At 58.4% G+C, this 24,567-nt stretch overlaps 1 protein-coding gene across 2 annotated transcripts; it reads right to left on the bottom strand.

The window, feature by feature from the left end:
- Positions 1-1,226: 1,226 nt before the first annotated feature.
- Positions 1,227-24,176, bottom strand: ARHGDIG (Rho GDP dissociation inhibitor gamma). 2 transcript variants are annotated; one of them, XM_005294421.5, is made up of 6 exons: positions 23,955-24,176; positions 14,488-14,667; positions 3,812-3,895; positions 3,432-3,508; positions 2,852-2,915; positions 1,227-2,592 (listed from the first exon to the last, which is right to left on the bottom strand). In XM_005294421.5, exons 1-6 carry the CDS (start codon positions 24,025-24,027, stop codon positions 2,393-2,395), a joined length of 678 nt encoding a protein of 225 aa, XP_005294478.1. In that variant the 5' UTR covers positions 24,028-24,176; the 3' UTR covers positions 1,227-2,392. The 2 variants fall into 2 exon arrangements, with proteins under 2 accessions (XP_005294478.1, XP_005294479.1); XM_005294422.4 differs by lacking the exon at positions 23,955-24,176 and adding an exon at positions 17,855-17,964.
- Between the last annotated feature and the right edge of the window lie 391 nt (positions 24,177-24,567).

Below are 24,567 nucleotides of genomic sequence, written 5' to 3'. Positions count from 1 at the left end.
ACCCTTCCTTGGGCGCAGATCCCCTGGCACCCTGCCTTGGACGCAGAGCCCCTGGCACCCTTCCTTGGGCACAGATCCCCTGACACCCTCCCCTGGGTGCAGATCCTCTGGCACCCTCCCTTGGGCGCAGCTCCTACCACACTTGCCCCGGGCCTGGATGGGGGGAGGGGGAGCAGTGTCCCAGGTCTGGACAAAGAGACTTTTCCAATATAGTGTCAGCTGTGGCCCAGGCAGAGGGCTTTAACCTATGGTAGCAATGGCCAGGGCCTAAGGCAGGGGTACATTGGGGTGGGCTGACAGCAGGATGGGCAGCTGTCAGGGGTAACAGCCAGGTACCCTCACAGGAAGGCACTGGTGGAACATTCAGCCTCACCGTGCCCACGTGCCTGGGTCGCTTTGGGCAGCAGAGGCCCTGGGGGCCAGTTGCAGCTGGCACCTGCGCCCAGGGTGCAGTGGAACTGGTGCTGGAGCTGGCTGACGGCTCAGGGCGATGCTAACAGCCATTCACTCCTGTGGTGTTACTGGTGCGATTCGGGGGCCCTGCAGGGACGTGAGCAGGCTCCCTGAGCTGCTGGGAGACAGCACCAGACGCAGCAGGGAGCCACCACAGCAGAGCCCACAGCCTGAAGGCTCGAAGGCAGAAGGCCAACATTTATTTAAAATCCCTGTCCCCAGGTGCGGGGCCAGTCCTGGGATTTGGGAACACGGCTTGGGGCAGCTGAGGCCAGCCACGGCCAGCTGGCACCCACACACTTGGCCAGCAGCCTGGCAGAAGAGCGGGTCATGACCAAACCCCAGCAGACCCCGCCCTGAGGACAGGTCCTTGGCTGTGTGCATGTGGAATGATCCCCCCATGCCTGCTCTGTGGGGTGCAATCACCCAAGAGTCTGCTCTGGGGTGGGGTAAAATGCAGCTTGGGGTCCAGACTGTCCTTAACAGCATCCATTTTGGAGCTTCATTAAGGAACAGAGGGGTACGGCCCTCAGGCTGCATTGCCTGCTGGGACCTGTAGCTCTCCAGGCTGCTCTATCCCAAAGGCAGGGACCGGAGCCATGTGCTCCCTTGTCTATAGATTGCCTGTGAACCTTGCGCTCCCTGGCACCCCCAGCACAGGTGCCCCTGTTCGCTGCTGGTAACTGAGGGGAAGGGAGGCAGTGTTCTGCGTTGTAAATAGCACCCCCATCCACCCAGCTGGCACGTGAACGAAGCACAGGCGTACACGGGCGTAAGTCAAAGAGAGGCGGTAACGTTTAATGGTAATGACCAAGAGCACAGCCAGGGGTATCAGTGGGACAGGTGAGGAAGGGCCGGTACAGACGCGTTCGGGGCACCCTTCAGGACTACACTGGCCCAGCACAGAGCACAGGCCATGGGGCCGGCAGGCACAGAGTTGTGAGCTGGCACAGCCCTTTACACAACCAGGACACCCTCACCCAGAGCTGTGACTCATTCACTCACTACAGAGCCAGCGGTGGAAACGCCGGACAGTCAGTATTCAAAATACCCCCCAGCAATGAAAACTAACCCTGACCCCGCCCTGGGAGTCTGACCCCCAAAGGGTGAGCCACCTTCATTTGAATCAAATGCAAAGGGCCCTGGGCTTTGTTAGAGGCTGGGGCTGGTTGTGTGGCAAGGGGAGGGCTTGCAATGAGTGGAGTGAGGCAAGCGGCATGGCCAGAACGGGCAGCACAGAGCTCCACGCTGAGGGTGGCACAGCAGCTCCCGCCGGGATCTCTCAAGAGGCAGACAGACAGGGACTTCACATACACAGCCATCAATGGGGGGGGCTGGGCTAAGCCAGTAAACCCTCCGGCTGCTTCTCAGGCTCAGGGAGCTCCCGCAGGGCACTGCAAGGCTGATGCAAGGCACCCTGCCAGCACTGCAACGCTAACGCTGAGACACGAGCAATGGCAGGGGCGTGGTGGTGATCTTTGGGAGCGGCTGTTTGGAAGAACCTTGTGAAAGTGGCAGGAGGCCCTAATACCCGCAGCTGGGGGCACAGTGAGCCCTGTGCCATGCTGAGGGGAGCTGGGCTCAACACCGAGAGGGGCCCACTGGGTAGCAGCAGAGTCTAGGGAGGGGGAGTCCTGCACTCCCTAGTCCTTAACAAAGTAAAGACAGGCACAGAGCAGGGAGTGGGCAGGGGAGGGACTGGCTCACACTAGGGCTCAGCAGCCTGCTTGGGGTAATGTACTATGGTGGGGACGCGGCTGCAGATGGCAGAGGGGAGAGAAGCACTAGAGCGGGGGGGCATGGTGCCCTGTTCGGCTGCCTGACTTGGCTAGACCCGGGAAGCGGCACCAGAGCCCTTGTGTTTGCAGTAAGGCTCGTTTGCCCCTAATTCATGTTAAAGTTAGTCTGGATGGGGGAGGATGGGGAGGAGGGGAGGGCTTCAATCCTTCCAGTCCTTCTTTATACAGAGGTGCCACTCCCAGGAGAGATGGTCCGTTCTGTCGTCGTCAGTGAAGAAGGATTTGATGTGGTAGGTGCCCCGTACCAGCACGCCTTTGGGGGCCTCGTCCGGGGGGGTCAGGAACTCGTACTCCTCAGCGCGGGGTCCATAGCTGCCCATCATGTAGACGTCTTTATCCACTGGGCACAGAGAGAGAAGGGGGAGCCGTCAGCACGAACAGGGGCGAATGCTCAGGAGCAGACACCAGGTGGCAACAGTGTGTGTGGGGGGGGAGCATTAAATGCCTGTGGTGACTCGGGGCCGAGGGTGGGGCTAGAACGCTTGACCGGCACCAGGAGTACCCCCACCCCATATCACACTGCCGAGCGCCACATGACCAGCCCCCCGCAGAGCCCCATGCAAGACCTGGAGACCAGCCAGGCCAAGGTGCAGACTCACCTTTCAAGCCTTTCCTGTAGGTATGATGCAAATACTTCAGGCCACAGACAATCTCTTTGTTCACCTGCAGGGCAGAGGGGTCAGGGTCAGGGGCCTGCCGGAGGAGACCTCCCTCTGGAGACCCCATGGAGAGCAGCCTTGGGAAAGCTGCAGGGCAGATGGCGGTGACCCTCCCTGAGCACTCACCAGGGAGGCATCTGATACACAGGGGCTCTATCTGCTCTCAGGTCCTGCTCATTCGCTGCCCTGCCCCCCATTTCCCATCCCAGCATGCGAGCCTCTAGCTCAGCCTGGCTCTCATGCAGGAGAGCGGCACGCAGTCCGCAGCACAGTGAGAAGAGCGCGCACCCAGCAGCGTCACTGCACCGGGCATCCCCCATCACAGGCTGCACTGACCGGCGTCACCATGGAGCACAGGCAGCAGGGCACATTCCAGAGAGTGCCACCAGCCAAGTGCCAGGCAGTGTCAGTCATGACCAGTTGTTCTGCCAGAGGAGACGGTGCTCATTGACCCGCATGCAGCAAGCGAGTGCATCAGGCCCAGCCAGGGTCCATGCTGCCAGCTGCAGGATCAGCTCACCTTGAACGAGATCTTCACTCTGTAATCCACCCCTTCCTTCAGCACAAATGACTGGCTCTTCAGCGCCTCCAGATTCCCTGCACCAGCGAGAGGAGAGCTGTCAGCCTGCCTGTCCCTGTCCCCCTTCCGCCAGGGCCTAGAGCCCGCCCCTCCCCAGACACTTGGGCATGGACAGCGTCCCCTTGGGATTCCAACACCTAGGAGCAAGGATGGACTGAGGGCGAATGGGGCCCGTCTCCCCCCTCTCCCCACACCTCCCCTGAGGGCAGAATCTCCCACGGGACCGGGGGGGTTAGCCTGCGAGTGGCTGCCGGCTTATTTAGCTGCTCCCCCCACATCCTTGCCCCTGCCAGGGGGCGTGCTGGGCTGGCCCTGCTCACCTGTTAAGTCCATGGTGATGGGCCCTGGAGCCTGGTCACACAGCAGAGTCAGTCTCGTCAAGGTGACGTTAGCCACGCTGGGATCTAGAGATGGCAGGAGGGGCAGAGTCGGTAGCTGGTCACGGTTATTACCCGATCCTCCTCCCCCCACCCCCCGGCTTTTCCAAGAGAACACGGCTTATTCTGCCATCCAAACCTTTTGCTTTAGCAGCTTCTTGCAGACAGAGCCATCCTGCTGCCCGGCTCCAGGCCAGGCTCCCCTTGCAGCTGCTGCCCGCTGTGCCCCCCCTAGCCCAGCAGTAGCTCACCGTGCCGCCACCCTATTCCTAACGGGGCAGCTCCCATGGCTCTGACATTATTCATATCACTAGAATAAACCAATACAACAAACCCGTCTGTATCAATCATTGTGAACATCACAAACAACATGAATCCAACACATCTATTCCAGGGACCTTACAATAGAGTCCCCTATGCCTCTGCCCAGCTTGGCCCCCGGGGACGGCATGACTGCCAACAACCCTGAGAACTAGAGGCCACCTCCCCGTCCCAGGACAAGGGCTGCCCTGCCAGAAGCTTCTGCTCAGAAAGCTCAAACTAAGCCGGGATGGCAGGGCGCAGCCAGCACCTGCCCAGGCTACAGAGCCCACAGGTACCCTCCTGTAGTGCTCCTTGTGTCTGATCAGCCAGGCCGGGACCTGCATGCCCATGACCAGAAGGGCAGCTGCTGTCTGCTCCACCCAGTGCCAGGCAGGGGTGGTCCTCAGACAGGCAGGGTTAGTGCCCCCTCGGCTAAACAGCTGCTTCAGGGGTGGCCCAGCCCATGTGACTGTGGGGCAGAGGAAATGCCGGCTGCCCAGGTCTCTGGGGTTGCAGCTAGGGGGCTGTGCGGAGGTGGCCACTAGGCAGAAGGGATTGTTCAGCGGCGCAGCCAGGCCTAGCCAGGGGATAGGCCTGTGCTGTCTCATGGATTCATAGGGAGGCTCCACGGGCGAGCCACAAGCGCCTAGCTGGCTACTGGGCAAGTTGGCTCTAGATCAGCAATTGTCAAACTTTCCCAGTTGCAGCCCCCATCTCATTCACAGAATTTGTGTCTCCCCCCCCCATTACTTATAATCTGAAACCATTTTTCACGCTGGAAGGTGGAGGGGAGACAGAGCCCCCAAAGGCATCACACCTCTCCTGCCTGTCAGGCCACGGGGCCTGGCACCAACCCTGCCAGGAAGGGAAATGCAGCCGCAGGCCCATCTTGTAAACAGGCTTTCAGAAGCCCTGGCACTGCAGAGCCTGCTGAAGGTGGGGACTCCCTACCCAACCAGGGGGCTCTCTGACCAACCAAGGCAGAACGTGTCAGGCTACCATGGCGCCGCTCCCCACCGAGCACAAGGCAAGCCCGGGGCTGGCACAGCATGGAGAGGGCACAGTGAGCGTTGCCATGGAATCGAGAGGAGAATGGTAATGTGGGCCGGGAGAATTCAGCCAGGCCTATAGTAAGGGAGGGAGGAGAGAGATTTACTGGGCACGGCCTCTCCTTGGGGAGCCTCCCCTTTCCCATAGTGGCCTGTTGTAGCAGGGGCTCCTGAGAGCAGGCCCTCGTTCCCAGCCATGGCGTGCTTCTGGCCCAGGCCCTACCCCGCCCCCCGGCAACATGCTGCACATTTGGATACACACCTGCTCTGCATCAGCAGCTCCTGCTGACGGCCCAGGCAGCCTCCTTCCCAGGACATGCTGAGCCTGGCAGCCTGGGGCGCTCCGTCAAAATGGACCAAACTCCATTCTGCAGTGCTGGGCTGGCAGCGCCCAGTGCCCCGCCAGCCCCAGCCCGACTTGGCCAGGCAGGTGGGCAAGTCACTGCCCCAGCCCCCATCACACTCAGCCATGGGATACGTGGCCAGCTCAGGGCACGCCCCACAGCGGGGGCACCAGCTCCCTCTCCCAGGGCTCAGACAGGCTGCACAGCCCCTGCCTCAACCAGAGCCCCTGGAGGACTACTCTACAGCTAACCATAGAGATGCTGCCTAGAGTTTTGGCCCAAACCCTCCGCCAGCCATGGAGGTGTGTGGAGCACTGGGCAGCGCGATGGATACAACGGTGCTAAGCAAACCAGGCTGGCAGTCGTGGTCTACGCCAGTGGTCACCAACTGATCGATTGTGATCTCCTGCAGTGCAGTGTGGCTGCCGCTAAGGCAGGCTCCCTGCCTACCCCAGCCCCACACCACTCCCGGAGCGGCCAGTGCAGCCCCTGGGGTCTCCCGCTGCGCGCTGCAAGCACCACCCCCGCAGCTCCCATTGGCCGTAGGGTGACCAGACGTCCCAATAAAATCGGGACTGTCCCAATATTCATCAGTTTGTCCCGCGTCCCGACGGATGTATTTGGCGGCGCTCCAGCTTTTTTTTTGCTTCGGTGGTGCCCTGCCCCGCCCCCCATATGTCCCGATATATTTTTCTTATTATCTGGTCACCCTAATTGGCCAGGAGAGCTGCAGGGACGGTGCTTGCAGAGAGGAGCAGCATGTGGAGCCATGTGCCCCCCCCCCCCCCTTGAGCGCATTGGCCCCTTCCAGGAGCGGTGTGGGGCTGGGGTAAATAGGGAGCCTGCCTTAGCCTCGCTGCGCCTGCTGCCAACCAGGAGCCACGAAAGGTAAGTGCTGCCCAGCGGGAGGCCGCAACCCAATCCCCTGCCCTGAGCCCCCTCTCAGAGCCAGCACTCCATACCCTTTTGCACCCCAAACCCCTTCCTGCACCCAAAGCCACAGCCCTGACCCCCCTCCCAGAACCAGCACCCTGTACCCCCTTCTGCACCCCTACACTCTGCCCCAACCCGGAGCCCCCTCCTGCACCCAAACTCCCTCCCAGAGCCCACACCCTGCATCCCCTACTGCACCTCAACACTCTGCCCCAAACCAGAGCCCTCTCCTGCACCCAAACTCCCTCCTAGAGCTTGCACCCCTCACTCCTGAACCACAACCTCCTCCCCCAGGCTCAGCCCAGAGCCCCCTCCCACACTGTGAACCCCTCGGCCCCAGCCCAGAGCCTGCACCCCTCCCCAACCCCCTGCCCGGTGAAAGTGAGTGAGGGTGGGGGGTGTGACGTTATTGACATAAACTGGGACCGTATAGATCATTGTTGCAACCAAGGTCCTGTAGTGGCACCCAAATCTTGTATAAAGGGGGTCAAATGGGGTGTCTAGGACAAGGTTATGGTTTACTGGTTATGATTATGCTGTCTATATGTGTGTATCAGTTTTGTAGTTGAAGTTATGAATATTGGCTCTATACTGTCTGTATGGCGAATATTGGCTCTATACTGTCTGTATGGCAAACTTATGCTATGCTTCTGGGTGACATCCCAGACAAGCTGAGATTAGCTCTGCCTAGCCTGCTTGATGGCCCATTAAGGACCATCAGCTATACAATGGACCCATTGAGAGAAGGCAGATAAGCCTTGTAACTCAGCAAAGTATGCAGGGACTGGCCCATGTGACTCCAGACTCCATTTTGCTGTAATTTTCCACAGTAAGAACAAAGAGGTGTTCTTACACCTGGAAAAGACTATACAAGGCTGATGCCTCATCTCCATCTGGTCTTCAATCCTGCTTCTTATCTCTGGAGGAACTTTGCTACAAGCTGAAGCTTTGAACAAAGGACTGAGGACCCATCCCAGCAGGGGATGTATTCCAGAGACTTGATTTGAACCTGCAGTTTATTCCATCGCTGCTGCAAGCCTGAACCAAGAACTTTGCCATTACTGTATGTAATTGATTCCATTTAACCAATCCTAACTCTCATCTCTATCTTTTTCCTTTTACGAATAAACCTTTAGATTTTAGATTCTAAAGGATTGGCAGCAGCGTGATTTGTGGGTAATACCTGATTTGTATATTGACCTGGGTCTGGGGCTTGGTCCTTTGGGATCAGGAGAACCTTTTTTCTTTTACTGGGGTATTGGTTTTCATAACCATTTGTCCCCATAACGAGTGGCACTGGTGGGAGTACTGGGAAACTGGAGTGTCTAAGGAGATTGCTTGTGAGACTTGCGGTTAGCCAGTGGGGTGAGACCGAAGTCCTCCTAGTCTGGCTGGTTTGGTTTGCCTTAGAGGTGGAAAAAACCCCAGCCTTGGGCTGTAACTGCCCTATTTGAGCAATTTGTCCTGAGTTGGCACTCTCAGTTGGGTTCCGCCAGAACCGCATTGTCACAGGGGGATATGGAGTGAGTGGGGCCGGGCTTTGGGGAAGGGGTGGGGCCTTGGGGAAGGGGCAGGGTAGATCCTGGGTTGCCCTTAGATTCAAAAAGTGATCTTGGGCATAAAAAGGTTGAAGACCACTGGTCTAGGCAGTGTCTCTAAGGTCAGGGAGACTGACACGCTACGCCCCATCTTCTTCATAGAAATATTGTTATGATTATAGCATATCTAAGATGTATTTTATGCAAGATGGGTCATGTGAGGATATCACTAGAAAGGTTATGATTTACTGAATATGATTATCCTATTTGTATCCATGTATCATTTCTGTATCTGAAGTTAGGAATATTGACTATGTATCAATTACAAGTGTGTTTACACCTGGGGAACGCCCACCAGACAGTAGGCAATCAGTCTGGATGGGCCATTAGAAAGAACAATAGGTCTTTGAAGATGCTAATCTCCCACCTTCCTGAGCAGCTTTCCTGGGATGCTACAAATGCCTCTGACTCATGGCTGCTTTGGCACTGCAAGGTCATGTGATCACATCACTTGGTACTGGATGATAGAATACCAGTATTTTTCCACTGGGTGGGTGGGGGGAAACCAGCGTTCCCGCCCTATGTAAAACATATATAAGGTCAGGGAGTGACTTAATCAGGGCTCATTCTTCACTGAATCCCCACCCAGGATGACTGCCGGAAACATCTAAAAGAAACCGGGGAGGGGGGGGAGATAAGAGCTGAGCCCAGCCTGGAAAAGGTGTCTGGACCCTGAAAGAAATGCCTAAAACAACATTTAGGGTGAGAAATTACAACTTGTAACCAGTTCCTTTAGTGTATTAAGCTCACATTGCAGTTTTTTATTTGCTGGGTAATCCGCTTTGATCCATTTGCTAATTCTTATAATCACTTAAAATCTACCTTTTGTAGTTAATAAACTTGTTTTTGTTTTCTCTAAAACCAGTTTGTAGAATTCATAGCCGGGGGGCGGGGGGACGGACGAACGACTGTGCATATCTTCCTCCACGTTGAGGGAGGAGGCACATTTCATGAGCTTATGCTGTACAGTTCTCTGTGCAGCGCAAGACGATATCATTTTGTATTTACACCCCAGAGGGGGTGTGCACTTGAGTGCTGGGCAATTCCCTAGCTGAGTCTTCCCAGGCAGAGCTGATTTCAGTGTCTGTCTCTCTCTGCAGCTGGCTGTGGCCCAACCTGTGTGTGTGCTGGAGGAGGCTTGAGGGCCTGGCTCAGCAGGACAGTGTAAGGGAGCCCAGGCTGGTGGAATAGGCAGGCTCAGTGGTACCCCAGTACATCAGGTGGCACCCCAGAGGGAGTGAGGGGTTAACCCATCACAGAGACCATGTGGGGAATCCAGCCAGAGAGCAGGGCACTGGAGGCAGAGCACAGGGGGGAATGGGAAAAGGAATATTATGCAAATGAGGAAGTGCCTCACCATCAGGTATGCTGATTAGGGCACTGCCTCATTTGCATGCCGTCTCCAGCTGTCTAGCTGCAGGCAGAGCCAGGTGGCAACATGCCCAGGGCACAGATACGGGTGTCAGGATCCTGACAAAGGCAGTCCGGACCAACAGTCAGAGCAGGGGCAAACCTGAAGCTGGGAGCAGCTGAGGAGTTCTCAGTCAGGTTCCAGGCTGGGGTTGATACCAAGGATCAGAGTCTGAGTCAGTGGGGCTGACGTCAGAAGAGGGCGGGTGCCCACACAGGGGTTGAGGCACCCACGCAGGTGACAGGAGAAGTCCCAAACAAGGGGAGATGCAGCAGCTGGCAGGGGCATTCTAGTGGGCATCCCTCACCTTCTATACAGTGATTGGCTCTGCCATGGCCAATATTATTATTCAGCTGGGGTTGGGGATGCGGCAGTGCTGAGGGGCTGCAGTCAGGATCAAGGCACCCTGTGCTAGGTGTTGTACAGACACAGAACAAATCTGTGCCAAGGCATGACCGGCCCCACCTCTTAATTCTCATTCTTACCAGCTGACTTTTGTAACAAGGGAACTGTATAACGCCTATGTACCTCAGGCCCCAGCCCCTTCCTATCCCCGCCACAGGCCCTGGAGGCAGTGAAAAGACCCACCCAACAGCAGCAGTGCCAGATCCCTCCCCAAGCAGGTGAGTCCGTAGAATTGCAACCATCCCCTTCCTGGCCTAGTGGGGGCCCAGGAGCACCCCTCCCCCCCCGGTACAACACTAAGCCCAGGGACTGTGGGTTGCCCTGTGGGGCAGGCAGGAGGAGCCCTGATCTTCAGGGGATGAGCCCTGGCTGGATCACGCACATTCCAATGAACCCAGTACATGGCAGAGATTGACACTCAGGTGCCCACTGTTGCCTCCAGAGCCAGAGGGCAAATGCAGCCACCATGAGCTGGGAGTGCTGCCCTGTCGGCCCCTATTTCCCAGTGTTGACATTGCACTAGGGGGTTCACGTCTCCCGTCTCCCCCTAACCCAGCCAAGAGGAGCTGGAGCTAACCAAAAAGCAACAGAGGGTCCTGTGGCACCTTTGAGACTAACAGAAGTACTGGGAGCATAAGCTTTCGTGGGTCAGAACCTCACTTCTTCAGATTCAAGACTAACCAGGCTCCCAGCTGCTTTGGCCCTCACCTCCTTTGTGTTATTTAAAGCACATCTGTGAACTGCTGTTTATCACTGGCCCTCCCTGCACTGATGATTCAGCCTGGAGTCCCACCTAGCAGCACTGGCCAGCCACTCTGCCCTCCCCTAATGCTGTAATTCAGCAGCTCCAGGCCTGGGCGCTGGCTCCAAGACAGACTGGGCACGTGTGACCACGGGGCTGCAGCTTCTCTTGCCAAGGTGCCTTTGCCGACAGCGCCCAGCCACACTCAGATCTGGTCTTTATTGCTGCTATAAACGCAGAGTGGGCCAAGGCTGGGTGAACGGGCCCAGGAGAAGAGCTGGACTCCAGCCACAGCTCTGCTAGCGGAGCACTCGGACACGGAGGCTGGTTCCCACAGGAACTGCCCCATTGCAATGGCTGGAATGTTTTGGATTGCTGCTGCTCTCCCCCAGCGAGTGCTGGCCAGCTAGAGCAGCTGGGGAAGGCTTCCCATGGGAATGGCCTAACTTGGGTGAATTCGGAGAAACTGGGCACCTGCCCTTTCCTGCTTCTCTGACAAATAGAGAAGGCCTGGCTGGGAAGGACTCTCTCCTCATTGGTTTTTACATTAGAAAGTCAGGCCTTGTCTACCCTATTTTTCCTGAAGACCACTGCCTCGCCTTCACTACACAAAAGGTGCACTAACACTTGTATTACAGTCCTAGTGTAGACTGGGCAAGCTGAACCCTAGGTTTCCCCAGGACATAACACATATTAGCTGGTGGAGGTAACTACAACTTCCCTAGTCTACACTATGCGTGTAACACATCCTAACATATGGTAAAAATACCCATTTTCCCCTAGAAGCCCAGTCTGCCAGCATCACCACAGGAAATGGATCAGAACTGAGAGCAAATGAGATTTCCATCAGACAAGTCAAAACTTTAGTGACAATTGCTTTTGGGTGACACCCTCCGTAACGCTATCTCCTTTGATATTTATTGGGTGCTCTTCATTCATTTGTCAGCACCACCAGCTCAACTCCCCCTTCCCACCTCCGAGTCTTTCAAGGAGATCTTCAGACAGAAATATCAAGAATCTCCTGTTTTAAGGTACAAGCGTTTGATAGTTAAGGAGTCCAAGCGTGGCCTTTATAGACAAAAGAATGGCCACACATCCAGTTGTTCCTTTAATAAAATAAAATGGAGAATTTAGCAAATTAACTTTTCTTTGAAGAGAAACATACTGCGGAGCGAGCCAGACTGATTGGTTTAGAAGACCAAAGAATCAAGTTCTTCACTTGGCTAAGCAGCAGCTAAGTGGAAAATGGGAAGAGCCCGCAAACATGTACCCTGTGAGCGCTGGGGGCCAGTGTGACACTGGTGCGAAGGGAGGAGATCTGGAACACGCACATCGCACAAGGCACTCTGGGTTCGGCCAAAGTTGCTGATTCCCCCCCGGAGAACCACTCAGTCACAGGCTGAAGCAGCAGCTCTGCAAAACGTTCTCCAAGGCCCAGCCAACCTCCAGGCCGCTCAGCTAGGAAATCAATTCAACCCTCAGTGGAAGCTAAGAGACAACAGAGAAACACGCTGTCCCACCCTGCCCTGCTTTCCAACCACTACTGCCCTGGAGCGGCTGCTGGGCCGGAACAGGGGAGAGCTTAACTGAGTTACAGCCGCGTCTGTGCAATATTTTAGCTCTGCTTCAGCTTGCATTATAGCTGCTCCTGTTGGAACATCATACAGCGTAGGAACATCACCCTGCGCCAGCTCCGTACCATCACAAGTGTTTCCCACGTTCAAGTCAATGACTGGAGAATTTCCCATCAAAGTGTACTCAAATGGAGCCCTTTATTAGGTGTGAGGTGACCAGGGTTTGCAGGGAAATTGGGGATTGGTGTGTGTGCATAGGAGAGTCTAAACAGACCAGGCATTCTGCTTGGAAACAGATGCCTCCCCCCTGGGTGGGCCCAGACACAGGCAACGCTCATCTCAGAACAAAGGGTTCTCCCAAGAGACGAGGTGGCATTCCCAGGGCCTGGGACAGTTAAGACTAGATTGGACGAAGCCCTGGAGAAAATGCTGTAGGGAACAATCTAATAGTTGGGAGATAACAGTGCTTCTCCGCCATTAGCGTCCATGCTCTACCGGTGCGGAGCAGCGTGCAGTGAACTCCCTGTGGGGTTACTGAGGAGGTCAGTGGTGCACAGCTGCTCGCTGCCCACCACCAGGGCGTTTATTCACGCTCTTCTCGGTCTGCGTCATTGCCTACAACTACAGGGGACGCCTGGATGTGTCACCACTCCGGCCATGCAGTGGCGCAGACCCAGGCCCGTCGCTCACAGGTGAGTAGCCGCCCCATGCAAACGGAGAAATGCTACAGCCTCAGCAGCGTTCAGACGCACTGGACTCCCGGCTGGCTAACTCAGCGAATCAAGCTTCCCACTTACCCTCATGCCAAAGGAGAGGAGCTGATGTCAACTGTCAAGATAAGGCACAGGAAGCAGGGGGTGGGGAATAGCCAGTAGCCTGGGAAGGGGGCAGGACAGCCAAGCCCCCGTATAGTGGTGATAATGCAGCACCGCACTGCAGTCCCCACTCGGGGCACTGTGTGTGGGTCTACGCCTTAGGGCAGGGGTGGGCAAACTCTTTGGCCTGAGGGCCACATCTGGGATAGAAATTGTATGGTGGGCCACGAATATTCACAAAATTGGGGTTGGGGTGTGGGAGAGGGTGAGGGCTCTGGTTGGGGGTGCAGGCTCTGGGATGGGGCCAGAAATGAGGAGTTCAGGGTGTGGGAGGGGGCTTGAGGCTGGGGGCTCCAGCTGGGGATCCGGGCTCTGGGGTGGGGCTGGGGATGAGGAGTTTGGGGTGTAGGAGGGTGCTCCAGGATGGGACTGCGGGGTTCGGAGGGCAGAAGGGGGATCAGGGCTGGGGCAAAGGGATGCTCAGGGGTGTAGGATCTGGGCAGTGCTTACCTCAAGGGGCTCCCAGAAGCAGAGGCATGTCCCTTCTCTGGCTCCTATGCGGAGGAGTGGCCAGGCGGCTCTGCACACTGCCCCATCTGCAGGTACTGCCCCTGCAGCTCCCATTGACTGCAGTTCCCAGCCAATGGGAGCAGTGGGGGCTGCGCTTGGGGCGGGGGCAGTGTGCAGAGCGTAGCCTCCTGGCTGCCCTTACATGTAGGAGCCGGAGGGGGGCCGTGCCATTGCTTCCGGGCGCCACATGAAGCGGCCCCCGATCCTGCTCCCCAGCTGAAGTGGGGCAAGCCCCAGACCCCACTCCCTAGCGGGAGCTTGAGGGCCATATTAAAACGGTTGGTGGGCCAGACCCGGCCTGCAGGCCATAGTTTGCCCATCCTGCTTTAGGTACTCCCAGCAGGAAGGTGTCTCCATCTTTGTCACCTACGAATGAAAGGTACAAGGTCGCTCCATAACTGTTACTATGGAAACTACCATGGCGATAACGTAACCAAGGAGACTGCAGTACAGACCCGACCCTAGACAGCTGTTACAATTCAGAGGTGGGTGGAAAGCTACCAGCGTCCCCTTCGTAAGTCTGGGGGCACAGACTGGCCCTGAAGGGAGGAACAGGCTGAGGCAGCACCATTCCCAACAGAGGGAGGTGCAGTGATGTACCTGTCCCCCCATGCCCACATGGGCACAGCTCACAGCCCTACATGGGGACAGACACCAGACCAAGAGGAGACGTTCCGCTTCCCCCGCGGCACAACCCCCCCCCCCCACAGGACTCAGTTGCTCTTCCAAGTTTGGAGCTGAAAGGAGCCAGGTAAGGAACTTTCCACGTGGCTCCTCCTCCACTGGTACTGCCCCCAGGTGAGGATTAAACAGAAATCCCCTCCCCCACCGAGAATGCCCCTCCCATGCTCCCGCAGACTGGGCCGGGGCCTTACCGACACCCACTGGGATGGGTCCCAGCAGCACCCGCTTGTATTTGTTCAAGCTCTCATCGCCCTCATCCAGCTGCTGGATTTCCTGGAGGGTCTTCTTCTCCGGGGCCCTGTACGCCAAGTCCACATCATCCATCTCCTCCTCCAGGGGGGGCATCACACCATCCTTGTCCACCATGATATCTGAGGGGAGAAGAAGCCAGTCAGAGCAAGGAGGAACCCACAGCCTCCTATGGGAGAGCCCCATGGCCACTCACCCACCAACTAGGTCCCAATCCCTGGGGCTAGACATGCTGATGTGAGCTGGGGGTGGGAAAGGTACCCTTCCCAGGGCACCTGCAGCCTGTTGGGGAGAGGGAGCGGTGCCAGGGAGAACAGGGATGGGGTGGGGTGGGGTGGTGCCAGGGAGAATGGGGTGTGGCGGGGGATGGGACAGGAGTCTTGAGGCAGCAAGGGGCCAGGTTTTCTCCTCCCCATGGCAATTCTCTACTCACAGCCACAGGAACAAAGCCATCACCCCAAGAGCAGCCTGGGTGGAGGGGACAGCCTAGTCCTCAGAGCTCCGCTCTGCACCCCCCGCCTCAGCCCCAGCCACCCCCCATGCATTGCAGCCACCGGCAGGTCTGTGTATTGCAGCTGCAGAGCCATTCTCCACCTTCCCCAGCAAGCACTGGCCTCACCCCCAGATAATGGAAGTGCTGGGCAGGGCAGCCAGACTCCAAGCAGCCAGAGATCAGTCTCGAGTTCATGTGTTTGCTTTTGGCTGTACCAGCAGCTGATCACCCATCAGCACCCTGCCTAATCACAGCAACTCCCCTGAGCAGGGCCGCCAAGCGGGGCATGGCCACACACACACCCATGGCCACCGAGCGGGGCACGGCCCCCCCACACTGCCCTGAATGGCCACCTAGTAGGAGGCCAGCCCCTCCTCCCCCCCCCAACAATCCCACATGCCCCAAAGCACATCCCTCAGACCAAGGGATAAAATGCAGCCACCAGCCTCAGCTGCCAGAACTGAGCAGAGATGGTCCCACAGGAAGAACCACACAGGCATAGAATCATAGAAGATTACGGTTGGAAGAGACCTCAGGAGGTCATCTAGTCCAACCCCCTGCTCAAAGCAGGACCAATCCCCAACTAAATCATCCCAGCCAGGGCTTTGGCAAGCCGGGCCTTAAAAACCTCTAAGGATGGAGATTCCACCACCTCCCTAGATAACTCATTCCAGTGCATCACCACCCTCCTAGTGAAATAGTGTTTCCTAATATCCAACCTAGACCTCCCCCACTGCAACTTGAGACCCTTGTTCTGTCATCTGCCACCACTGAGAACAGCCTAGCTCCATCCTCTTTGGAACCCCCATTCAGGTAGTTGAAGGCTGCTATCAAATTCCCCTTCACTCTTCTCTTCTGCAGACTAAATAACCCCAGTTCCCTCAGCCTTTCCTCGTAAGTCATGTGCCCCAGCCCCTTGATCATTTTTGTTGCCCTCCACTGGACTCTCTCCAATTTATCCACATCCCTTCTGTAGTGGGGGGGAGGGGGAACCAAAACTGGACACAATACTCTAGGTGTGGCCTCACCAGTGCCAAATAGAAGAGATCCAGGCCAGTCACTGACAAGCCCCTGGGAAGGACCAAGTGCTGTTCCTAGTGGTGCCCCAAGAGCACGCTGCAGTACCCCTTGGGAGCGGCCTGGGCTGGGCCATGAGCTAGGATCTAGTCACTGCAGATGGGGGTGAAGGCATTTCCTCACCCCAGTCCCATGTCCAAGGGCCAGGTGTGCATGGGAGACGGGGCCTTGAGTGCCCACTTGGCTGCTCTCCCCGGAAGTGATGGGAAGGGGCCACACTCCCCACAGCTCAGCCCTGCAGCTGGTTTGTCAGCCTACAGGTGAAGTCTCTCTCCAGCTGCTGGCCCTGTGGCCTCAGGTGGCAGCACAGGGTCACTGCAGTGTGAGGGGGCTGACAGGGACCGCGGAGCCCCAGCATGAGTGCTGCTGGGACGGGAAGAACCCTGAGAGACTCCAGCTGAAGGGGATCTGAGCACCCAGAACCTGAAGAGCCGCACAGGACTGCCTAGAAATTCCCAGCCTTGTGCAGAGTCGGTGCCTCAGGCTATCACGCTGTGAGACTGCTGCATCTCCAGTGCTGCCCCAGAGCCAGGCAGGATTGAGGCTGCTGGACAGACCCATCAGGATCAGGCGTGGCACTCCAAGGGGACCTAGCCATCTGTGCTGCTGTGAAGCCTAGCTAAGGCTCAGAAGTGGGGAGGAGTCACTCCCCCAACCCAGCAGGGAGCATTCACAGGCTAGATAGCATCTCAGGGGCGCAGTGCTCTGCATGGGGGGGCCCAGGGGTACTTCTCAGCAGGACGGGCACCCAGCCCAGGCACTCTGGAGCAGCCTTGTTTGAGACACCAGCAGCTCTAGGTGCCCACCCTACACATTTGCCATCCTGTTTAAATAGCAAACATTCAATCTCCTCTTTGGAATGGTAAGGCAGCGGGAAGGTAGCTGGGGAACTGGCTCCAGCCTGACGCTGTGTGACCCAGAGCCAGGAACATCAGTGAGGCCAGTTTGCAGCAAGCAGCACTCAAGCACCACGTTTGACAGTCTGCCCTGATCTATTATTTGTATTACCATGGTGTCCAGCCATGGACTAGGAGCCCACTGTGCTAAGCGCTGTGCATTATCTATTACAAGTATTGCAGTAGCATTCAGGATCCCACTGTGCAAGGTGCCGCATATTAACTATTAGGTGCATTACAGTAGCAGCTAAGTGCCCCAGCCACGAACCAGGCGCCCACTGTGCAAGGTGCTGTACAAACAGATCTAATCTCCTGTGTCCCTGAATCATCCAAGAGGAGTTTAGCATGTCCTTGAATTGATCCCCTCTCTCCAGGTACTCAGCAAGTTCTGCAAATAGTCCCCAGACTGCACAGCACAGGGGAGTGATTCGCTGCAAGTGTCCCGTCTTCACAACTCCAGCTGCACTGGTCAGCTTTGACTGAGGTCACCTGATGTTCCCGTTCCACTCAAGAGTCAGTTTGCGGGGCCAGTGCTCTCCTCAACGTGCCCTGTTTGCTGCACGCTTCCTTGCCAGTGATTTGTAGAAGAATCCCAGGGTGAAGTGTGGGTGGGGTCCCCCTCCCAGCTCAAACACCCAGTGCAATTGTGCAGCGAGGGCCGGGCAGCCAGGCCTGGCCTTTGCCTGTATAGCACCGACATCGCACCATTCTAGCAGAAACGCTAGGAAGGCTGAGCAGCGACAACGTACTGGCCAATCCCTTCATTAACAATCCATCTGCTTGGAAGCAGGGAAGTGAACCGTTCAAGCCATCACAGTTCCCACCCAGCCCACCCACGCTTACCAAGCACAAAGCACCGCATTTGTCACATTGCCTTTGCAGGTCGGCTTTCATTTAAGCTCTGCCAGCTGCGACACGACAGCCCTAGCCCTGTGCATCTGTCGGATTTTACAGACTCAAGAGGTTTCATCAACAAGCTGTGAGCTGCTCAACTGACCCTCCCACCCTTCAGTAGTTCTCCTTCACACACACAAACACTTAAGGTTGCCAGGAGAACCGGAACGCTGTATTTCCCGACCGATGTGCAATTGAAAATCTGAGTCTTCAATCTGCATCAATTAACAGCTTTTGGCAGACACAGAAAGTGTTTAAAACCTGAATTAATTCTACTAATTAGAATCTGGTTTGTGTTTGTTTTTCCCCCCAAATTTCCCATAAGTGAAGCAGGTTCCTAGCGCCACCCAACAGCCACTCCATGCCAAGAGCTGGGAGCACGTACATCGTTAAAGGAGAAAAACCCAGGACAGATGCATGGGAGATGCCTACATTGTACAGCTGCTTAGAAAGGAAAGTGAAATTGGCTCAGCATTTTCCTCCAGAGGCTTCACTCCTGTATATGTCATGGTGCCGGTCACATGCCCTGCTAGACCCTGACAATTCAAAATCCTACTGGATTGGTGACTGCGCTAGCTCACTAGTCATACCCAGTCAGACACTGCCTGCAGCCTTGCCTGGGACACCAGCCCGGTGGGGAAGGACTTGGACAGATGAAGAGTGAATGCTGCTTTACCCCACCCCTGAGGACAAAGAGGGGCTCCTGCAGAGACACAGACATCAGTGACAGGGAGCCTGCCTGGACTGGGAGTAACACACAGCAGAAAGCAAAATCCCTTCTACTTATTCCAGCCAGGAGTAGGAGCCCATTGCACTAGAATGGGAGGATTACCTGGGAGAATGGGAGGATTACCAGCACTTGGGGGGACCTGGGAACTCGGCTGGCTTTAGCCTTAGGCCAGCAGCTTGGACGAGCTGCATTTACTTAGGGAAGCGTTGGAGGCAGAGCTAGAGGCAGCGCTGTGCCCAGGACAAACCTGAGCCTGCCTACTCATGGAGAGATGAGGTGGGTGAGGGAATATCTTTTATTGGACCAACTTCTGCTGGTGAGAGGGAAGCTGTCAGGCTTCCACGGAGCTCTGGGTCTCCTCACCCCCCTTGCCCATCTAGTATCCTGGGACCGACAGGCTACAACTACACTGAGTGCTCCTGAGCTGGCAGTTGGTGGAGCTGGGGCTAGAGCATGTTGGGAGTGTGGGATGACCCCTGCTGGTGGGTGCCCGAGCGCTGCCGATTTAGTTCCTTATGACAAAGGGTGAGCCTGGTTTCCAAATGAGACCATCTCACAGGCGGCTCCTCCCTCCCCTGCCACCTCAGACCCGCCTGCATGCACAGCTGGGCTACAGTCTGCCCCCCCCACCACTTCCTCAGTTACATAGGAAAGCTGCTGACCTGGCTGGGTGAGGCCCGTTTCTGCAGCCTCTGGTCTAAGGGCTCTGCCAGGAGGCTGGGGTGCTGCTAGGACTCAGAATGTGGGATTGAGACAAAATCTCTGGATTGAGGTCTGAGCCCAAACACCAGAGCTGCTCACCGCCCAGTGCCCTGCAAGCCCCAGCACACATACCCCCAGTGCCCCCCTAGCTGCTGTGACCTTCTGTCTCAGTGGGGGAGGCCCCTCCCTCCCACTCTGGTAAAATGCAGTCAGGCAGCCAAAGAGTTAATAGTGCAGCACCTGCAGGCTGCTATTGCAGCCAGGTGGGTGGTTGCTTGGTAACTGTACCTGTAGGGAGCTCTGTGGAGCGCTCCCTGGGGGTGAGGAGGGGAGCATCTGGGCACCGGGGCAGGGCACATGCTCCCCAGTTGCAGGAGAATTACTCCAGATCATGCCTGTGCTGTGGGCTGGAGGGGAGCATCTATCACAAGCTGGGTCTATCACACTTGTCCCCACCCCAAAGAGCACTCGCACCCACTGGCAAATGTTGGCACATGAGCTCAGCTGCCTGTGGGTGCAAACACTCTAGAGCTTTCCCAAGGCCTGGCAGACTTGCCACGGATGTGTGGGCGAGCAGCATTCTGGGCACAGCTCCAGGTGATGGGCACTGGGTGGGGGGCACTGGCTTTCCACTAACACCCATTTCACCAGCCTCTTCCCTCAGCCTACAGCTAGGGCCTGGAAAGGGCCGCTGCGCCCTCCGTTCGTTCACCTGGCAGGCTCCGGCCCCCTTCTATGAGCAGCCTACGACCAGCAGCAGGGAAGGGCACCCCTTCACCTCCCCCGCCCTGAACCAGAGACTCAGCCCAGCCTTGGGGCTTGCAGGGAGAGTCCAAGGACTTTGGGCTAGGTCCCATCCCAGCCCCTTGGGCCCTGGCAGAAAAGGGAGATGTGGGGTCCCTGAGAGAACCCCAGCTGGCTCCCCAGAGCAAAGGGGCCAGGAGCAGGCTCTGCTCCAGAGGTGGCTGTTGTTAATGAGCTGACAGTGCTCAGGGTTGGGGCTCCCAGGGAACAAGGGCAGCTCCACGCTTTGCAGATGGGCCTGGCCGATCCTGGATGGTGCACACTCAGGCTGAGAGTAGCACATGGAGCTTGGCTTGGCCCCTGGGGGAGACTGACTCCGTGGGGATCTGGCAAGCCGGATGCGCTAGGGGCTCAGCTCATTGGAACAGTGTGATTAGGCATCACCTGACAGGAACAGTAACACCTCATGGGAACCCCTCTAGGGCCCACAGCCAGAGCCCTCTGCAGCCAGCAGGCCCTTGGCTCTGCCCCCACCGGGCACCTAGCACGGCCCACTGCACAGCTGGGCAGAGCCAATGTTGAGCCTGACCAGCTGGCATTTCACACCCACTCTGCCCAGGTGCAAATGACACACAAGGAGTGAGGCAGGGGACTGGCCCCTAGGTGGGGCACAGCGTGCGGTGGGCTGTCTGGCAAAGGGCTCTGTCAGTAAGCAGCCCTGGCTGAGGCAAGGGAGAGCAAGCGATGGGCATCATCACAGAGCCAGTGCCCTAACCAGGGCTTTGGAGCAGAGCCCGGAGCTGGAGCGCGGAGCAGCAGGTTTTTGCCTGGAGCTGGAACGGAGCCGGAGCACAGCTCCAAAGCCCTGGCCCTAACGACTGCCCGTTGTGGCTCACGCCTCTTTCATGAAGCACTTGTTAGGTCTCTGTGGACATCAGAGTTGGGGCTGTCCTGTTTGCCTTGGGCGATGCTGGGAGCTAGGATGAGCCCCCTCCCCCCCTACAAAGTACCAAGGCTGGAGCTCCTTGCCGCAGCCTGGGTAAGCTCCTCCGCTGAACCAACACCCGACAGGCAGTTGGGAGGAAGAGCGAGGGCTCCGCACATGCACCCCCGCCCCAAGTCCCGTCTGCACCTGAGAGCGCTCCAGCAGAAACAGGGCCTGGTTTGTGACAGCTGTAAGGTACAAGCTCACGGGAAAGCCCCTGCTCCCCTCCAGGCCAGCAGGCCCCCACACCCTCAGACAAGCTCACTGGGCTAGTAGGGCCACAGCAAACAGCGCCGTGCTGAACAAGTGCCCCGTGCTGGGGGTGCTGCTCAGCATCAGGGTGCAGGATGCAGCCCCCAGTGCCCTGGAGCGGGTCCTGCCCCCCTTATAAAGCAGTCAGCACCCAGACTCCAGTACAGGGCACGCGCCAGGCTCAGAGACCCCAGGCAGACAGCAACCCAGCACAGCCTCACCTCAGGCATGGAGAGAGAGCTCGCCAGCAGCTGCCTCCTCTGCCCTCTACCGGCTCCCTGCCAGGGGGCTCTTCCAGAGGGGAACAGCCCATGGCTGGGAGATTGGGGTGGGGGGGAATCCTCTGAGCCCCTGGTGCCCCACAGCGAGTCCCTCCAGTTCCTTGCTCAGACCAGTTCCTTGCTCAGACCAGTTTCTCCCTCCCTCCTCCCCGAGCTTTGCCCACCACACCCCAACCTCCTCAGTGAAGTCATAACGTTGGGCTTGTGACATCACAGCCTGTTGCCATGGAAATGGTTGCGATGTCCCAAATCCCTGAGGGGTGGGGGGTGGGCCCAGGATGCGGGTGGCCTGGTTGGAACCCAGAGAAGGGGAGGAGGGGTTATAGATATGGGGGGGATGTTAATCCCAGAGAGGGGGTCTGGGGGGATGGTCACAGTGGGACCTGTGGAGTGCTCCCAAGGCAGACATCATCTGGCTCCACTGAGAGGACTGTAGGGGCCGGTCCCAGGGACAGACTGAGGGAAGCAGGGATAGTTCTGCTCTGAGACAGCTCCCCCCCCTTCCACATAGGGCCCTGCTCCACACCCTGAGCCAGGCTTCTCATGGGAGGGAGGTGTCATCACAGGCCTCTGGGGCAGGAGCCGGGGAAGCTGCTCCCTACCAGAGCCCTGGAGCAGGGGAATAAGCCGAGGCTGTGCTGAGAGAGCGTCTGGGACTGGGGTCCTGGCTCTTTGCTCCCAGTGGTTCAAGCCGGAGCAGGTGCTGGGGGTCAGCGAGCCAGCCTTACTCCAGAGGGTTTGCAATAGCCTTGCTGGCTGCAGCCAGTCACGCCCAGCTCTGCGGAGCCTGGCTTGTCTCTCTGGATTGACAGTGGCGGAGCCCACGCACCCTCGGGGGACCCTGCCAGCCCTCCACCATCAGCGCTGAGCAGCACTCGTCTGGGCCTGCAGAGCTTTCCTCCCAGCAGGACGCGGGGGACTTTTGTTCTGCACGAGGCTGGAGCCACACCAGGGACAGCAAATGGGCCCACGCCCCAGCCTAAGGCCATAGCGGCTCTGCCTGGCACAGGCTGGCATGCCAGCTGGCAGTGACCCGTCGGCCCCCTGCCTCAAGGGGTCAACCCATGAGGACCCCTCCTTGGCATCAAATCCCCCACCAGCTCACACATGGGGAAGGTCCTGGTGTTCACCGTGGGCACCGACTGTCTCGCCCCTTCCTCTCCCTGCCACCTCCCATCTGCTCCTCCCAGCACAACAAAGGCTCGCCCAGTGCTTGCTCCAGCCCTGCCGGGCCTGCCCCAATGTGCCCACACTCGATACCCTGAAAAGACAATGGAAAATCCAGACAAATCTATACAATTGTAAGAGCAAGAGGGCAGTGAACCTCCAGTGCCCGGCCAGGCCTTGGGTAGAGCAAAGGCAGCCTGGCTGCAGCTGAGCCCACACAGCCCCCAGCCCTTGTGCCCAGATTGCAAGGAGCTAGCACGGGGGGGGGGAGGGGAAGGAGGGGCTCTGTTGGGGGCTGCTGGGCATGGAGAACCCCTCACACCTCAGGGAGGGGCACTGGCCAGGGACAGCTTTGGGAGCAGCCGACTGGATACGTAGTTACCCACATGGTGTGTGCACCCCCGAGCCCCTGCACCCATACCCACACACACACACAACCCCGGCTCCTGCACCCCCGGTCCCTGTACACAGCCAGCCACACCCCAGCTCCTGGCCCCTGCATACACCAACTCCCCTCTCTGCCTGTGCATATCCCCTGCACACACACACACCTGCCCCCCCTCCGCCCATGCATACACACACACACCGGATCCTGGCCCCCGCACACACCCACACTCCCCCCTGCCCGTGCACGCCCTCTGCGCGCACACACAGCCATGCACTCCCCTCCACCCATGCACACACACCCCGGCGGCCTGGCCCCTCCATACACCCACTCCCCCTCCACCTGTGCACACCCACTGTCCCTACACACACCTGCACCCCCCTCCGCCCATGCACGCACACCCCAGCCCCTGCATACAACCGAACACGTGCACACACACCCGACCCTGGCCCCTGCACACACCCACACTCCCCTCTGCCTGTGCACACCCCCTGCCCCTGCACACACACACACACACACACACACAGCCATGCACTCCCCTCCGCCCATGCACACACACCCCGGCGACCTGGCCCTCCATACACCCACTCCCCCTCTGCCTGTGCACACCCACTGTCCCTACACACACCTGCACTCCCCTCCTACCGTGCACACACACCCCGCCGGCCCCTGCACACACCCCGCCTCTGCGCACCCCACCCTGCCGCCCCGGGCCCGCAGCCCCACACTCTCGCCCGCTGGGGTGCCGGCCCCACCCCGCTGCCCCCACGGAGGAGCCGCCCCGCCCGGCCCGGCCCGCTCACCTCGGGCGCACACCGCCAGCCGCAGCAGCTCCAGCAGCTGCCCGCCGAACTCGCACGCGTCCGAGCCCAGCATGGTGCCGCCCGAGCCAGCCGAAGGGGGTCGCCGCCGGGGGAGGGGTCACGGGGCCATGCGAGCCCCAGGCCGCCAGCCCGAGCCTGCTGCGGGGGGAGCGACCGGTGGGCGAGCAGCGCGCAGCCGGAGTGCGAGCCGCGCCGTGCCGTGCCGCGCCGGCCGGAGACGTGCGGCCCCCCCGCGCCGCGCCAGCCCCAGCCCAGCTGTCAGCAGTCGCCAGACCGCGATGAGCTCATCGCCAGCTCGCCGCGCACACCCGCTCCCCTGCGGCCTGGCGGCCCCTCCCCAGGGATGGCGGGGGCTGTGCCCAGCTGCAGCCCGGGGCAGGTGCAGGCAGCCAGCCGGGAGGGGCACGCTCCAGCTGCTCTCCTGACTTGGGACTGCGGGCTCGGGCTCTGGCCACTAGGTCCAGCTGCCCGCGCCCCGGCTGTGTCGCCAATCGCCTGGTGGACGGGGGGAGACGGGTTCAGTTCTCAGCTCTGCCTGGCTTGGCGCAGGGACTGGCACCCACTTCCCAGTGAGCGCCCTGACCACCAGCCT

Source organism: Chrysemys picta, chromosome 10 (assembly GCF_011386835.1).
Source record: "Chrysemys picta bellii isolate R12L10 chromosome 10, ASM1138683v2, whole genome shotgun sequence".
NCBI classification, from domain to species: Eukaryota; Metazoa; Chordata; order Testudines; family Emydidae; genus Chrysemys; species Chrysemys picta.
The sequence above is the reverse complement of the archived record's forward strand: the minus strand, read 5'-3'. Positions and strand labels throughout refer to the sequence as shown.

Bases quoted from the DNA above. Each gene is read 5' to 3' on its own strand.
- ARHGDIG (XM_005294421.5), bottom strand. From the start codon at position 24,027: ATGCTGGGCTCGGACGCGTGCGAGTTCGGCGGGCAGCTGCTGGAGCTG. The intron at 14,668-23,954 runs GTGAGCGGGCCG...TTCTCCCCTCAG, and splicing joins GCTGGCGGTGTGCGCCCGAG to ATATCATGGTGGACAAGGAT. The intron at 2,593-2,851 runs GTGAGTCTGCAC...CTCTGTGCCCAG, and splicing joins CTACAGGAAAGGCTTGAAAG to TGGATAAAGACGTCTACATG.